Source organism: Lycium barbarum, chromosome 4 (assembly GCF_019175385.1).
Source record: "Lycium barbarum isolate Lr01 chromosome 4, ASM1917538v2, whole genome shotgun sequence".
Taxonomy (NCBI): domain Eukaryota; kingdom Viridiplantae; phylum Streptophyta; class Magnoliopsida; order Solanales; family Solanaceae; genus Lycium; species Lycium barbarum.
Genome location: NC_083340.1, coordinates 27,194,877 through 27,213,683, shown reverse-complemented (window position 1 = coordinate 27,213,683; position 18,807 = coordinate 27,194,877). Strand labels below are relative to the sequence as shown.

Sequence of the window (18,807 nt, the reverse complement as noted above, 5' to 3'; positions counted from 1 at the left end):
TGAATTCATAGCTAAACATACATATTATTGCCACGCAAATGAGTACATGGACACGCATTTTTATTTCTCTAGTAAATGAAGAAAATCTTTTGTTACAATTTTATCCCTCATGACAAAAAGTATGGCCTTTTAGCTATGAGCTATTGAATTTGTAGCTAGACATATTATATTGCCACGTATCAAGAACAAGACTATAAATTTTAACTTTCCGTAGCAAATGAAGATTCTTTTTAGCTATAATGTTATTTATTTCATGGCTAAAGGTATTGATTGTTAGCTACAATATGAAAATATTTGTGGCAAATACTTTAATTCATAATTATGAATTTTTTATTTTGTAACTAAATATGAGTACTATTGCCACGAAACTAAGCTATTGAAATAGCCATAAAATTTGAGTTTGCATGGCAAACAAATTAATCTTTTGCTACATCATAACATCTTGTGGCTACAATATGAAGATAGCAACAAATTTTATTAGTCGTGGCAAAAGAATAAAATCACTTGCCACAAGTATATTTTTCGTAGCAGTAATTTTCTACCATCGCAGCTACAACACAAAAAAAAAAAAAACTCATAGCAATAAGTATAAGTCCTTAGCCACGAACCATGTAAAGTTTGTAGCTAACTTTTAGCTACACTACATTTTGCTACGGATGCTACGGAAAAATAATTTGTGGCTAAAGTGTTTAGCCACGAAAAATTTCATTTTTAGCTACAACGTATTTTGTAGCAATATATGCCTTGTGTTGTAGTGATGGATCAAGTCCAAAAAATTGATTTTAGTCGGGGATCACCCGCAAGATTACAAATTAGTAAAGAGTTCTATACTCCCAAATGGGAACCATTTAGAAAATGGTTTTTTGAAAGTTTTAAGTCTGAGGAAATAATAATTCTCCAAGAAGAATTTTATAAAGATCTTTCCAAAGCAAATTAATAAGATCATATCTTTTGTGCCTTGGTTTAGGGCAAAATATATTGCTGATTATATCTCTGTTCTCGAAAGAGATTATAAATTGACTAATGGAGAAGTCGTTCATACTGCATTTCCTCCACAACAATCTTTTCAAATAGGCAAAGATGATAAAACTTTGCATTTTGTAGCTTTTTCATAATTAATTGAAAGTGATAGTTTGCCTGTCACAACTAAATATATTAATAATATAGTCAGGCAGCAAAACTATTCTAATATTTATATGAATATTCTGGGTGAGCAAATATTTTCACTTCATGAAAAAGTTGATAAACTTTTGACATGTCTTAATAAGACTTCTATTTCTGATAAGGATAAACAGAAGGAAGTTGCTGCTACTCCAAGCTTACAGCCTCCTCCTGAAATTCATGATTTTAAATTGAAACCTTTATCAGAATTAGAAAAACTTTTAGATGAAAAATTTAAAGGTTTAAAAATTAGTCCTTTAATAGCAGAGGATGACACATATTTGTCTGATATTGATTATAAAGCTCGCATAGCTTCAGATATTAATAAAATTGATGAATATTATACTGTTAAGCCTACCCAAAGGATGTATTATTATCCTCGACCAACTCCTCAAGATGTTTTATTAGAGGAACATGAACATGTTATTTCCAACAGTTATAGTAGTAAGGAAATATATGAATGGAATATTGACGGTTATAGTGAACGTCAAATTTATTGTACTATTCATGGGATGTTAATGTACAGCACTATCTGCAACGTTCATAAAAATTTTGAAAGGGTTATTGCATATAGGATTATAGCTGGATTTACTGGTCAATTAAAAGGCTGGTGGGACAATTATTTAACCCCAACACAGCGTCATTCAATTTTAACCGCTGTTAAACAAGAAAGGGGTCATGAAGCACCTGTTGCTAATGCAGTTTATACACTGGTTATTAATATTGTTGAACATTTTTCAGGAAGATGGACAGACAATAGTGAATCTATTCGTACCATGCTTCAAAACCTTAGATGTAAGACCCTAACCTCATTTAGGTGGTATAAAGATGTTTTTCTTTGCAGGGTCATGGAATTACCAGAGAGTAATGACTCCCACTGGAAGTCCAAATTTATAGATGGACTCCCTCCTCTTTTTGCAGAGAGAGTTAGACAAGCTCTTAGGAAAGGGGAAAGAAGTATTAATCATGATTCTTATACTTATGGTAAACTAATTGGTACTTGTATGCAGGAAGGATTAGCCTTATGTAATGAAATTAGGCCAAATCAGCAAATCAAGCGCCATGGTCTTAACGAAAGACAACAATTAGGAGAATTTTGTGGACTGTTTGGACTGGACGTTCCACAATCTTCTAAGAAGCCTCATAGGCATCAAAAGAAGCATAGAGACTTCCAACAATGGAAGGAGAAGCGCTTGCAGAAAAAAGCTAGGCGCAAAAAGACTTTCAAAGAAAGAAAGGATTTTATTAAATCCAAAAACCCAAAAGCCTGTTATAAGTGTGGCAGAGTAGGTCATTATTATAAGAATTGTAAAGTTAAGGAAAAGATTAAAGCCCTTAACATAGATGATGACCTTAGAGAATCTTTATATAAGATTTTGTTAAATTCAGATCCAGAACCAGATGATGATTCTGGTAAGGAGAGTGACAGTTCTTTCAATCCCTCTTCAAATGAAGATATTAGGATATTGGATGAAGAGAGTTATATCTCAACTAGTTCAGATGATGAGTGTCAACCATGCCAAATAGGGCAACCTTGTGTCAAAACCAAGGACGATGATGAGTTTTATAAACTTGTTTCTCAATTTAGTGAAGCCAGTCTTCATGTTTTAGATGGTAATAACCTTGTAGACCTCCTTAAACATATTAAGGATCCCAATCTTAGGTCCCAAATCATAGACCAAATAGGTTTAAAACAGCAGCCCCAAGAAGAACCAACTGCTGTAGAAATAAGAGAACCTACAGGACCTTATACTGTGGCTGGAGTAAAACTGCTCCTCCAAGAACGCTGGAATATCATAAGCACACCGGCAACCACCCAAGATCTAGAAAGAGAGGTTCATAACCTTAAGCAAGAAACTTATACTCTTCAAATTGAAGATATTTTACAAAATCCTAATTTACAGGAAAAAATTGAGGAACAACCCCAACGCCAGGGTTAGTAACTTAGTAAAACTATTGTTACCTAGATGACATCATGCAGCGGCGCGATCCTTTTGCTTTTGTGATGATGATGATGATTATTATTATTATTATTATTTTATTATTATTATTACTATTATTATTACTGTAGTTTATGACCCGCTCTTCTTCAAAAGAGTTGCCATATTACGATCCAGAAATTGAAAGATCTATTCGTTTGCGCAGGAAGAAACAAACATCCGCTTCTCAAATCATAACTCGTGAAGAAATGGAGCATCAACCAGGAGTTGAAAATCAACCACCAGGAATTTCACCACCACTTGTTCCAGAAGATCAGTTTGACGAAGTCGTTCCAAGACTAGCAAACAAAATTCTAAGGGATTATGCTAGACCAGCTCACTTCAACTGTGAATCTAGTGTGAGAAACCCTCTAGTTGCAGCTAACAACTTCGAAATCAGGACTGGATTGATTCAAACAATTCAACAATCATGTACATTTACCGGTGATCTTAGTGAAGATCCACACAATCATCTGATTGATTTCTTAGAATTAGTTGAAACTGCTAAATATAATGGAGTATCCCCTGAAGCAATCAAGCTAAGGCTATTTCCTTTTTCTTTAAAAGGAGATGCCAAGACTTAGTTGCGAAGTTTGCCTCAAGGGTCTATCACCACATGGGATCAGATGACTCAAATTTTTTTAAATAAATATTTTTCCCCTGATAAAACCACAAAGTTAATACAAGATATTACTAATTTCTTACAGACTGACACGGAGTCAGTTTATCAGGCTTGGGAGAGATTAAAAGCAATGCTAAAAAATATCCACATCATGACATTGCTGAACATATGCAATTGTACATTTTTTATCATGGGCTAAAACCTTCTTCTCGAAATGTGATAGATGCAGTTGCAGGAGGTTCCATTATGGGAAAAACCACATAAGAAGCTTTGCAAATGATGAATGAAATATCTGAAAATGCCATTCAATGGCCATCTGATCGTGTAATCAATAAGAAAGTTGCTACTGTAATTCAAGCAGATGCTTTAAATACACTAACTTAACAAATTGCTTCTTTGGCACAAAAGTTTGAATCATTTCAGGAGAATAAACAACAGTCAAGCCAAGCTGAAGCCTGTGACATATGTGGAGGAAACCATCTAAACCATGAATGTCAAGCAAGCAACCAAAATGATGAGCAGGTTAATACCGTCGGATACAAGCCATACTCTTTTGGTAGTCCATTGGCACAAAAACATTCAGGCTTTCAATGGAGCAATCCAAATGGTGCTGAAAACTCCCAAAGCTTTCAAAAGCAACAGGTACAGGGTCCACCTGGATACCAGAATCAAAATCGTGGGCCATCAAATTTCAGACCATATCAACAAATAACTCCATATCAGCAGAGGCCGCAACAAGCACATACGAATCTTGATGACCTATTATATAAGTACATCAAATCCACTGATGAAAAAATGGAGAGTCAAAATTCAGCTCTAAAAAATTTGAAAATTCAGTTAAGCCAGTTGGCAACTCTTGTGTCCGAAACAATTCAAGGTCCCTTACCAAACAATACACAGAAAAATCCAAAGGAGCACCTTAAAGCTATCGCTTTACGGTCAGGTAAGAAACTTAATGAACCTTACAAGAACACCCAAGAAAAGAATCAATCATCACAACAGGTAGAGAAAGGTAAGAATGTTGAAACACCCTTTGAACAATCAGAAGAAAAAGAAAAGAAAATGGAAGAGGAAAGTATTCTCCCTGTGAAAATTCTTTTTCCACAAAAAATGAAGAGCGAAAAGGTTGATAGTCATTTTGCCAAGTTTTTGGATATTTTAAAACAAATTCACATTAATATTCCTTTTACTAATGCTTTATTACAAATGCCTTCATATGCCAAGTTTCTCAAAGAAATTTTTTCAAGCAAAAGAAAACTGGAAGAAGCTTCTGTAGTAGTACTTACTGAAAAATGTAATGTTATACTTCAAAACAAACTACCACAAAAGCTCAGGGATCCAGGTAGTTTTACAATTCCATGCACTTTGGGAGGAGTATATTTTGAAAAAGCACTTTGTGACTCTGGGGCTTCAATAAATCTAATGCCATTTTCTATTTTTAGAAAATTGGATCTTGGTGAAATAAAAAACACAAGTGTTTCTCTTCAGTTTGCAGATCAAAGTACTAAAAAACCTAAGGGAATAATTTAAAATATTCTTGTAAGAGTTGATAAGTTCGTTTTTCCTGTGGATTTTATAGTACTTGAAATGCAGGAATGTCCTGATGAACTGATAATTTTAGGTAGACCATTTCTTGCTACAGGAAGAGCAATCATAGATGTCCATCAAGGACAATTAATTTTAAGAGTAGATAAAGAAAGAGTCATTTTTTATATGCAAAAAATGCTAAGATTTTCAGGAGATGAGACATCATCCCCGTGTTTTTCAATTGACATGATTAGTGATCTTGCAGATGAATTCAAAGATGATAAATTGATTCTAGATTCTATGGAAAGATGCTTGTCCAAATCTGGCACCTCACAAGATGATGATCCCACCATCAGGAGCGAAGATCAAATATTGAGAAAACATTATAAGGATGAGGAGATACAAGTGGAAGAAGTTCAACCAAAAATTGAACTCAAAATTTTTCCTTCTCTTTTGAAATATGTTTATCTTGAGCATAAATTATTTCCAGTAATTATTTCATCTTCTCTATCTTCTGAATAGGAAGTCAGTTTAATTGAAGTACTACGAGCACACAAAGGAGCCTTAGGGTGGACAGTGGCAGATATCAAAGGTATTAGTCCAGCTATTTGTACGCACAGAATCCTCATGGAAGATAGTTACAAACTAATAGTCCATCCCCAAAGGAGATTGAATCCTATAATGCAAGAAGTAATGAAAAATGAAATAATTAAACTTCTTGCGGCAGGTATCATCTACCCCATTTCAGATAGCCCTTGGGTAAATCCTATTCAAGTAGTACCAAAAAAAGGAGGTATGACGGTCATAAAAAATAAAAATAATGAACTCATACCTACTAGAACAATTACCGGATGGAGAGTTTTTATTGATTATAGACGCGTCAATGATGCTGCCAGAAAAGATCATTTTCCTTTACCATTTATCGATCAAATGTTGGAAAGGCTAGCAGGATATGGTTTTTACCGTTTTCTTGATGGATATTCAGGTTATAACCAGATACCAATAGCACCAGAAGACTAGGATAAGACAACTTTCACATGTCCCCATGGAACATATGCCTATAGGAGAATGCCATTTGGTTTATGTAATGCACCTGCCACATTTCAACGTTGTATGTCAGCAATTTTCTCAGACATGACCGAAAAATTTCTAGAGATTTTTATGGATGATTTCACTCTTTTTGGAAAATCATTTGAAGATTGTCTTTACAATTTGACCTTAGTTCTTAAGAGATGGGAAGAGACAAACTTGATTCTTAATTGGGAGAAATGTCATTTTATGGTTACAGAAGGAATTGTTCTAGGACATAAAATTACTGCTAAAGGGATAGAAGTTGATAAGGCTAAAATTGATGTTATAGCAAGATTACCGCCTCCCACAACAGTTAAAAGCATTAGAAGTTTTTTAGGACATGCAGATTTTTACAGACGGTTCATAAAAGACTTTTCAAAATTTTCAAAACCGCTGACTAACCTTTTGATGAAAGATGTTAAGTTTGAATTTTCAGGTGATTGTTTGAAGGCATTTGAAACCCTTAAGGAAAGATTGTCAACAGCCCCTATAGTTATGTCCCCTGATTGGAGCCAACCTTTTGAGGTCATATGTGATGCTAGTGATACAGCCGTAGGAGCTGTTTTAAGCTAGAGAAAAGATAAGATTTTTCGTCCCATTTACTATGCTAGTAGAACATTAAATGAGACTCAGTTGAATTATGCAACTACAGAAAAAGAATTACTGGCAGTAGTATTTGCATTTGACAAGTTTCGTTCCAGTTTAATAGGGACCAAGGTTACTGTTTTTACTGACCATGCAACTTTAAAATACCTCTTAGCAAAGAAAGATGCTCGACCTAGATTGTTAAGATGGATTTTACTTCTGCAAGAATTTGACCTTGAAATAAAAGACAAGAAAGGAACTGAAAATCAAGTAGCTGACCATTTGTCTAGAGTGGAGAATCCTCCTCTTGAGTTTACTGAGATAAAAGAAGAATTTCCCGATGAGCATATTTTTTCTGTTGCAACTCAGCCACCCTGGTTTGCAGATATCGCGAATTACTTGGTTGGAAAATGGATACCTCAAGATCTCACTTATCAGCAAAGAAAAAAGCTTATGTCTAATGCTAAATATTACTTGTGGGATGAACCTTACTTATTTAAAAATTGTGCAGATAATATCATTAGACGTTGTGTACCCGAGGAGGATATGAAGAACATACTTTACCACTGTCATGGGGGAGAAATTGTGGACATTATGCAGTCAACCGAACTGCCTTTAAAGTTTTGGAAGCTGGATTCTTCTGGCCAACAATATTTAAAGATGCTCGGGCATATGTTTCACAATGTGATAAATGTCAGAGAACAGGTAATATCACTAAGAGAGATGAAATGTCATTACAATCAATACAGGTATGTGAAATATTTGATGTTTGGGGAATAGATTTTATGGGTCCTTTTCATTCTTCTCACTCTTATACATATATCCTTGTAGCTGTGGATTATGTATCAAGGTGGGTTGAAGCAATTCCTACAAAAAAAAAAATGCTCGTACCGTGTGTGATTTTCTTAGAAAAAAATATTTTTACTAGATTCGGCACACCACGAGTCATCATTAGTGATCAAGGGACTCATTTCATTAATAAGCAATTTTCTTCGTTGTTGTCAAAATATGGTGTGACTCATAAAACAAGAACACCATATCATGCTCAAACTCAAGGGAAAGTTGAGGTATCCAACCGCGAATTAAAAAGAATACTTGAAAAGACGATTGGAATCTTAAGAAAAGACTGGGCTTTAAAATTAGATGATGCTCTATAGGCATATCGAACGGCTTTTAAAACACCAATCGGAACATCTCCGTATAGATTAGTCTTTGAAAAAGCTTGTCATTTACCTGTTGAATTAGAACACAAAGCTTTTTGGGCATTAAGAGCACTAAATTATGAATTAACCTCTACTGGAAAAAATAGATTTCTCCAAATTAATGAATTAGAAGAAATAAGGTTGGGAGCCTATGAAAATATGAGAATTTTTAAAGAAAAAACCAAAAAATGGCATGACAATTTGATCCGACCAAAGAGTTTTAAAATTGGAGACTTGGTACTTCTTTATAATAGCATGCTTAGGCTATTTCCAGGAAAACTAAAATCCCGGTGGACAGATCCCTACAATGTTACAAATGTCACTTCATATGGAGCTATTGAAATTCAACAGATCAGTGGCGGAAACAAGTTTAAGGTAAATGGTCACAGGCTGAAATTATATTTTGGAGGACAATTTGAGGAACAACCATCGGTGACTCTGATCAGATGATGAATCAAGAAGTCAATAAGTCGAGCTGGCGACATTAAACTCAGAACTCCCATTTCCAACCCGTAACCATTGAGGGTGAAGCAATGGAACCTCATAAGTCTAATATAAATTTGCATCAATAAATTGCTTAACCAATTAATCTGGTTAATATCCAGGTTAGTGTACAACTGGAGCATCTCATGAAGGCCTCTACAAAAACAGAGTCACCTACAAAGGAGTAATTCCATGGTGATCGGTATGCCTAAGTAACTGGTTGGTTAACCAATTTACTGTACAAGTTAATTACTGGCTCAGGTAATTTTTTGGTTTATAATAAACCAAGATCAAATAACTAATAACGTCTTGAATTAGTCAGTCTAATATAGACATGTGAGTTCACAGTTATTTTAAGCCTATAATATAGATGTATTTCTTTTTAAAGTATGTTTTTGTGTGCATGTGTGTGTATATATATACACATATTAGTTAGAACATAAGTTTTATTTTATCTTAAAAAAAAATGGAGGTGTAGTTGGAGGACTCGTTTAAGCTGATTTTCATCTGGAAGAATGAAAAGCTCAAGTGTGGGGAGACCTAATCCACTTGTTTTTGTGTATATATGCATATGCTACTTCTGTTTAGGCTATATATATATATATATATATATAGCAGTAGGTGAAAAAGAAGATGGAATCTGGGAAATACTTTAATACCTCAAAGTGGGTAATATTGTATTCCTCTCTAACAATGATTAGAAACTAGTAATGGGTAACTTTTTTATGGGACCAAGAACTAAAAAAAAAGTTTTTTTCTTTATATAAAACTATGTTATGGCACACATAAGGTGTGGGACTGCAGTTTCTTTCAAGCTTTCTTCTGCAGTTGTAAATTTGAAAGCCAAAAATATTTTTACTTTATTTATAAATATTATATATGTATTTCTTTACACTTGATCTTGTTGTAGGTATTTTAGTTAAAAAAAAGTTCTTTACATTATGTTCAAGATTTCTTTTTACCTTCACCAAATGATTTTCATGTCTATGATTTTGACTTTGTGAAAGAAAGAGCAATCGTCTTCAACTCAAGAAATCACTGGAATTGAGAAAAGTTATGATCACCAAACAGGAAGAATCACTCTATTAGCTAGAACTTGCTCTTAATGTTTTTCAAGGCGAACTAATGAATGACACTTATTTTTGAAAAATGATATTAGGCCTTCTTTCATAGCCTATTTTAACCTTTTCATTTTTACCCAAGCATACACATTTTCCCTTTTAGAACCCTTCTTTGAGCCATAATTTTTTTTTCTGGACACCATAATATTCTACATATATGTGTGTATATACATATATGCGTATACACACACAGAGATCCCCTAGTTCTTCCGGCTGTAAATAAATGAGCAGAAACCAAAAAAGGGAAGAAAGTGAGAAAAATAAATGGGGGTTGAGAAAAAGAAAATTGTGAATATTAAGTCTTTGAGACATTGCAAAAGAGGAGAAATGAAAATCAAGAAAAGTTTATCAAATGGAGAAAAAAAAAGAGCTTTATATATCTACTCCATGCTGGGAGAAGAAAAGTCACTATTAAAATATCCTTACCTTACCAGTCTGAAGCCTGACATTATAAGCCAATAAAAGTCCTAAGATGATTTCAGAAAATAGTGTCGAATCTATATTAGTGGAGATAAACATAGGGAGCAATCCTATGGACAAGACTGTGATACTCAATGAATAATTGATCATAAATTTATCAATTCTAAAAGATTCAGGGGAAAAAAGAGTGCAAGTTCTTTATGATCAAAGCGGAATTCAGAAATCATGAAAAATATTTGGTGAACTTAAAAAGGTTAGATTATATTGAGTATTATGAAAGAAATTTATTTCTGAATAATTTTTCTATCCTATAAAGATCATTGATTTTTAAATATTTGAGAATTATCTTTTTCCTCGAGGACGAACAAAAATTCAAGTATGGGGGAGTTTGATGGATATAAATTATTCATGATATTTTGTATATGAAAATAAGTTTTTAAATATAACATGAATAAATATATCCTATTCTCGCATATTTTCTGACAAATTCTACGGGAAGAAGAGTACTGCAGAAGAATAGAGAAGAAACAAATTGTCAAAGAAGTGAGCAAAGAATTCAATAGGTGCAACCACGAATTCACAAGTCGTAACCGTGGAGTTTTACATGTAGGAATTACAAAAGATAACATTGGGAGAAGTTGTATCATCTCACACCTGTCAAGTGTTGAAATCCACGGGTGTCACTGTCACTTTCATACTCACACCCGTCAACTATGGGCATCAAGAAAGAAGTTGCATAATCCCACACCCGTCAAGTGTTGAAATTCATGGGTGTCACTGCCGCTTTCATACTCACACCCGTCAACTATGGGTATCAAGAAAGAAGTTGCAAAATTTACGGGTGCGACTACCATTGTTTTACTCTCACCCGTCAAGTAGGTCACGGATGTGAGCACTACTTCAAGAAATGCATTCGTAAGGTGGAGACACTACATTTTCCTATGAATAGAAGCATCACTTTGCTTACAAATCATCCAATAATTTAGAAGACAAAGTGTTAATCTTGGTCTACTCTCTTTTCTTTCTCTTGTAGTAAAAATATTTCTTCAAGTCTTTCAATATTTCTAGTTTCTTAAATTCATATTTTCCCTTTTCTAACTCCATAATGGAGTAATCTCTTTTTGTTGGGATAGTTGAAGAAACTTGGTGTAACGTTATATTATCTTATTTTAGTTATTCCTCGTCTTGATATTATTTAAGTGTCATACTTTGTGTTGGAATGATATGTTCTACTAATCATTATCGTTACTTAGTATATTTTGTGTTATGATTATAGTTATATTAATTTGTACTTCTAACAAGGAGGGAAATTAATATACTATAATAATCGCATAAAATATATATGTAATAATAATTTTTAGTCATCTATTATTCCAAATCTTTGAACTTGCTTCTTTTAATCCTATTTCTCACGGAGGAGTTATTTCAAGTTAGTTCTTAGGTTTAAATCTTTATCTTATTTCTTTCCGTCCTAATTCTCACGGAGGGACAGTCTCAAATAAGTTTATTAATTTGAGGGATCTCTATCTTATTTCTTTCAATTCTAATTCTTGCGGAGGGATTGTTTCAAATAAGTTTATTGATTTAAGGACTAATCGCAAGAGATTTTTATTCCTCATAACACAAATCAAGTCTAGGAACTATTTCTATTGTTTTATGGAATTTACTAAAAAAAGGTTTTATTGTCATATATACACTAAGTGGATTCAACGACTCCCAACTCTTTCTTTTAAGATAATCTTTTGAAAGTTGTTTCTTTTGTTAAAGTAATTTACAAATTTAAGTCACTATTCTCCTTTCATCAATCTGATTCTCTCAAATAGCAGCAAAAATACTACAAGTCTGTAGCATAGATTTTCCAATTTATGTGGGACGATATCTTAAACTATATTAGAATTTGACAGAGTACGAGCGGAATTTCTTATGCACCATTGGCCTCATCAGAAGACAGTCAAGGCACAAATATGGGACACAGCAGGGCAAGAAAGGTACAGAGCCATAAACAATGCTTATTACAAAGGATCCGTGGGAGCACTCTTGGTCTATGACATAACCAAGATACAAACTTTTGCAAATGGCACTGATTAATGGTGTTCATGAAAAAATAAAAAATCGAATCAAACTGATAATTGAATCAAACTGGAGAAAAGACACGACATTTTTTTGGTTTTGGTTTTAAATTTTAAAGACCGATAATATTTAGTTTGGTTTTGATTTTAAACAAACTATAATAAATAAAATTAGAAAAAAAAAAAAAAACACCACACCAAACCGACTATATAAATAAATATTGTTGAAATCTGAACTTGATGTGTGTGTCAAAAATATTTTATTTGCAATATCCAAAACTTAAGGCAAAAAGGTTTATGGTTTTCATAATGGTGTTCAAATTCTTCTTAGCAACAACTTTAGAGATTGCTCTTTTTTCGGTGTCTCTGCTAAATGATTATTATGTCCCAAAAAGTGGGATCTTTGTGCAATTATCACATTGATTGCTTGAATGTTGTTGGTATTGTTCGTTGTCAAATCTAATTTAAACATTGATATTATATTATCGACATTAAGTTTACATTATATTTGCATGTTAACTTATAAATGCCTGCAATATCGCCGATTATAATAACTTTTCATTTTTTATTTTTTTTGGATAAATGAAACGAAAAATTATAAGTGTATCTGTCAAAGTGAGGGTGGAAATAATGAAGGTAAAATAGGCATTGCATGAATAAAATAGTTTGTTGTTTAATGTTGGAAAAGGCACTTCTTCTCTTTTTTTTTTTTTTTCACTTCACAAAGTAGAAAATGTTGAAGATTTCAGCCGGTGGCAGCTTTTATATGGATATGAACATAAATTTATGGAGTCCGTAGCCAAAATGACTTATTTTTGCAGCTATTAGACCAAAATAGGCTGTCTTTTTTTTTTTATATCACAATGGACATTTCGTTCATTATTCAACGAAATACCCAGCATTTACTGTTCATAGCCGCAACTTTTTTTTTTTTTTTTGTGAGCAGTTCGTGAACTGCTTAACGAAATAGCTGTTTTTTTTTTTTTTTTTTTTTTTTGCATTTCGTGACACAATCAACGAAATAGATTGTTTTTTTTATTTATTTCGTGAATAAAAACGAAGCTGTTTTTTTTTTTTTTTTGGCATTTCGTGAATTAATCAACGAAATGTGTTTTTTTTGTATTTCTTGAATATTAACGAAACTGTTTAATTTTTTTTTTTTTGGGCATTTCGTGAATTAATCAACGAAATGTGTTTTTTTTTTTTTTTTTTTTTTTTTTGCATTTCATGAATTGATGAACGAAATAAGGTTTTTTATTTTTTTTTCTTATTTTTTGTATTTCGTGAATAACAAAACGAAATAGGAAATTATATATATATATATATATATATATATATATATATATATATATATATTTTGCATTTCGTGTATTAAAAAACGAAATAGGAAAATAATTTTATTTTCATTTGGTTTATGTAAAAACGAAATAGGAATAAATATATATATATATATTTTATTTCATTCATATACCAACGAAAATAATTTCATCCTATTTCATTGGTATATGAATGAAATAAATAAAAAAATAAAAAAAATAAAATAATATATATATATATATATATATATATATATGTATTCCTATTTCGTTTTTACATAAACCAAATGAAAACAAAATTATTTTCCTATTTCGTTCTTTAATACACGAAATGCAAAATATATATATATATATATATATATATATATATATATATATATAATTTCCTATTTCGTTTTTTTATTCACGAAATACAAAAAATAAGAAAAAAAAACCCTATTTCGTTCATCAATTCACGAAATGCAAAAAAAAAAAAAAAACACACACACATTTCGTTGATTAATTCACGAAATGCCAAAAAAAAATATAAAAAAAATAAACAGTTTCGTTAATATTCAAGAAATACAAAAAAAAAAACACATTTAGTTGATTAATTCACGAATGCCAAAAAAAATAAAAAATTAAACAGTTTCGTTTTTATTCACGAAATAAAAAAAAACAATCTATTTCGTTGATTGTGTCACGAAATGCAAAAAAAAAAAAAAAAACGTTTTTATTCACGAAATACAAAAAAAAAATAGCTATTTCGTTAAGCAGTTCACGAACTGCAAACAAAAAAAAAAATGTTGCGGCTATGAACAGTAAATGCTGGGTATTTCGTTGAATAATGAACGAAATGCCCATTGTGGTATATAAAAAAAAAAAGACAGCCTATTTTGGTCTAATAGCTGCAAAAATAAGCTATTTTGGCTCCGGACTCTAAATCTATGCTATGGTGGATGGTTTACGACATGCCACCTAAGTGGTTGTGTTATAAATAAATATGAATTTGTCTTTGTTAGTTTTTTTCGTTTCCCGTAATAAGGTTATTTGCTTCAATATCAAATTACAGATGTAGTAATAATTATATATGAGATGGAACAACGAGATTAATGAACGATATCTGTCGAGCTAATGAACAGTATCCGTCGAGCGAACACCAAAAATAATTACTTAAAATAGATAATTCAAGGTTCACTCGACGGATAGCCTCAGAACTTGTGTCGTCGCCTTTTTTTCTTTCGATAGTAGAGTTGAAGAATTGTCCGTCTATGACTACAAGACACAAGAAATTTAAAGGCGTATTCGTTAAAGATATTCCACACTCAAGTTGTTTCAATATGCAACAAACAATTTAATTTCTAAATATGGTTAGGATGCATGAGCGCTTGACAGATGCATTAGATCCCAATAACTTGAACGATCAGTCAGATGCATTATAAAATACTCAAAAGTCATAAGTGATTCTAAAGAAGTATATTTAGTTAAATGCCAAATTTTTATTCTACGTCTATCAGTTATTTTTTGTACTGTCTATATTTCTGGTGTAGAATAGATTTCTACTTCTATTTTGTAGGTATAAGTGCTTGAAACTAAACCATTTGCAATCTCAAATATTAAAAACACAATATAATTCAAATTATGCTGATTGGGAAACCTTGGGATGATGGTGCATTGGACAAATTAGAAAATTGAATTGTGGGCATCACAAATTTTTAAGATGAATTCAAATTTCTTGCGGTTCAACTTTTTTCATGTTATTATGATTGTTAGTATAATTTATTAATATGAAGCACTATTTAAGATGATCAGAAAGTCGAGATGGTTACAATTATCTCACTCCGTTCGTTTTTCTCTAAAACAATCCGCGCATTGCGTGGGTACATATACTAGTATGCATCAACAAAAAAAATAGGGATTGATTTTATTCATGTGGAAATGGTTTCCTTATATATAACAATTTGATTTACTATAAATAATGTTCATTTAATTTACCTGCTAAGAGAATGTAAATATTATTATATCATTGTCTACTTAAATTTTTTTTTTCCAAAATTTAATACGACCTAATTCAATCCACACACCCCTCCCCCCCCCCCCCCCCCCCCCCCCTCCTCCTTGAGTCGTAGGTGCATCCAAACTGACAATAACCGTATTCAAACTGACAATAACCGTATTCAAGCGGCGCCATTTGCAGTTTTCACAAACTGCAATTTCATGTTACTCCCTTGGTGCAAGTCTTTCTCAAGGAAAAACAATGCCACGTTAGGGTTATCATGAAGCTGATCATCTTTAGCAGCGTAATTATAAACGAACGGTGATTTTCCAGGGTTGACACCGACGGATACCGGTGGGTGTCCGTGGTGGCCAGGGGTGTAGACGCCAACACCTCCTTTGCCGACACCAACGTGGGTCCCGTGGCCCGGGGTGTTTACGTTGACACCGCCTTTGTGGCCCACGTTGACGTCGGCGCCGTGGTGGCCGGGGGTGTTGACGTCCACTCCACCTTTGCCCACTCCTACGGAAGTGCTTTTGTCCTCTGTCAATCCTACACAAATATATGCCAACAAATTCAGTCTTTTGGTAATTGTTGTATACTTGTATATATGTTTATTGTACTAGTATAAGGTATATAGGTACTAGTGGTATAATTTTCTCTTAGATAATTATAAGTAAAAAAAAAAATTCTGATGAACATTAACTGCAAGCGAGTAAAAATAATATTAATAACTAACATCCATGTTATCATATTAAACTATACTGATATTATATAAAGAAATTTTTAATCGTCAGTATATAAAACTTTTAACTGTTAGAGACCGTTGATATATAAATAATGACAATAAAAATATTTCATATACTGTTAGGTTATGTATAAAATAATTACAATACTAATTTTATGGTAACAATAAGTTGGTATGTGAAATAAAAAAGGTAGGTAACACGTGAATGCATATAAGTTACTCCATATTGTATTTTAAAACCACCATATTTTTTGTTTAGAAAACATCTCAGTTTATTTGGTGTTACCAATTCTTTTAAATTTAAATCCAAACTATGACAATATTAATTTGTATACGCACTGAAAGCGAAACTATTAAAGCTTCGAACTGCAATACACTTCAGGATTTGTAACAAAGTCATTAAAAAATTAAACATAGAGGTCCAAAGAAATAATATTAATTGATTCTAAGTATTTATAGACTAACCAGAAGGCTGCAAAGATTCTTTGATTGACTTAGGCATGGGTGTATTAGGCAGCTTAGTATTCCAATATGTTTCACCGGTCGATGCTGGAAGAGCTGCATAACTTGCCACTAGTGCCAACTGAAATATTAACAAAAAAAGAAGAATAAGCAAACATTAGATAATAAGTTATTTACTTGGAAAAAAAGAACATGAGCTGCAGTATGTAGCTTTTAAATGAGAAATGAAAATGAAATAGTACTCACTGAAAGGTATGTGAGAATGTGAAGGAACATCAACTCCATAGTTGAACTTAAGCAGAGAAGGAAACAAAGAGAATTCTTGTGAGAGGATATAGATCGATTGCTAAAGAAATTAAGGCTAAATGTTGAGATGGAGATAAAGGTGAAAGAAGGAACACTATTTATAAGCTAATTAAAAGAACTAGAGTAAAAAAAATGTGAAAAGCAAATCATCACGTCATCACCTATCTCAAGTAATTTACTTCATCAGTTTTTGTCTTCCGCCTTACAGAGCATTCAATGAAATTGAGCTAATTTGTACGTAATTGATTGTTCACATCAGTAAGGTTGGAACATGGAGGTTGGCTAGTACTTGGTACCCCAGTTTGTGACACCGATTCATACCGTCATACGTACACTTTTGTCTGTCTTAATACGAATGTACTTACTTCCATTGTTTCACATTCATAATCAAAATAAGAACACAATATTGTACTATTCAACTTTAATGAAAGTTCCGTCTAAGGGACAACTTGGAAATTTTAAGAATATAAATGATAAAATGTTATCTTTTAATTGTATAAGAGTAGGAGTAATGTCCAGTACCATTGCTATCATTTGGCATACACGTCAAAATAATACAGGGAACTGCATTAGATCTAAACTTGTTCAAAGTCATTTACACGCTCAAACTTTACGAATGACCTACTACTCCACCCCTATTTTTGTTCAGAATGAATTAAACCGTTTAATTCCATTCTGCACGTACAAGAATAGGGAGGGTAAGAGGTCGCCCGTAAAGTTTGAAGGTTTAAATGACTTTTTCAGACAAATCTGTAAGTTTGAATGTAAATAGTTTAACTTAATATTGTTATTCTTTTTTACATACTAACTATGTAGATAATATATTAATATAGCAGACGTTCATATCTTCGGTGATAAAAAATGTAATTTATAAATATATTTTTGTTCTTCAGTCCTCCTGGGTTTTTCTTTATAATTGATTCATGTATTCTCCCTTGTATCATAAACTAAGCACGAGATAATTTTTATCATGTTATTATATAAAATAAAATAAAAAATGAGCTTGCGGTAAAAGATTAATTGTAGTATCTAAATTAATAATTTCCTAGAATGGCAAAAGTTCTCAAGAGCCGATTTTATCAGCGGAGAAATGTTATTATAAAAATCAGTGGGGTTGGAAGACGGACGTAGTCAGCCAAGAAACTGCTTTTTCTTTGCTTGGTTAAATTTGAGAAAAATTGGATTGGGTTGAGTATTATACATGGGTATTATTAACGAAGGGCATACTTACTCAATTTGCATACACTTTAAGGGCATAACTGACCTTTTTTCTCTTATTAATTAGTTAATTAGGTTAATTGGCCCTCCGCTTAAATTAAGGGTATATTTGGACCAACCATATATTGAACTTTGAAGACATATATAAACTCAACTATTTATAAGGAAGGACATACTTGCTAAATTTCAAATACTTTAATTATATAAAATAGAAAAAATTACAGTCAAACGCAATTCGATCATCTAATTTACAAAATATATATACAAAGTGTATAGATAGTGTATATTTTATACTAAATATACATATGCTATACATATCTATACTCAACATATACAGCTAAAATGAATATTTCGGACTTGTTTGGTATGAGGGATAAGGATAAATAGTCCCTGGATTATATTTGAGATGAGTTTATCCATGTTTGGCTGGGATAAAATCGCGGTATAACTAATCCCGAGATTAGTTATCTCTGGATTATAGTGTTATTTCATCCCTGCGAGAGGATGGAATAACTAATCCCCGGATAATTAATCTCAGAATA

The 18,807-nt window shown here is 32.4% G+C and overlaps 1 protein-coding gene, 1 non-coding gene and 1 pseudogene across 2 annotated transcripts; 1 reads left to right on the top strand and 2 right to left on the bottom strand.

The window, feature by feature from the left end:
• Nucleotides 1-3,814: 3,814 nt before the first annotated feature.
• Nucleotides 3,815-3,920, bottom strand: LOC132638909 (small nucleolar RNA R71). The gene has a single exon (XR_009581968.1). It is a non-coding gene; the product is annotated as a small nucleolar RNA R71 (small nucleolar RNA).
• A 121-nt stretch (nt 3,921-4,041) lies between these two features.
• LOC132637339 (uncharacterized) lies at nt 4,042-8,760 on the top strand (annotated as a pseudogene).
• Nucleotides 8,761-15,434: 6,674 nt separating this feature from the next.
• LOC132635673 (BURP domain protein RD22-like) lies at nt 15,435-17,143 on the bottom strand. Its single transcript, XM_060352154.1, has 3 exons — nt 16,988-17,143; nt 16,745-16,862; nt 15,435-16,083 (listed from the first exon to the last, which is right to left on the bottom strand). Exons 1-3 carry the CDS (start codon nt 17,024-17,026, stop codon nt 15,713-15,715), a joined length of 528 nt encoding a protein of 175 aa, XP_060208137.1. The 5' UTR covers nt 17,027-17,143; the 3' UTR covers nt 15,435-15,712.
• Between the last annotated feature and the right edge of the window lie 1,664 nt (nt 17,144-18,807).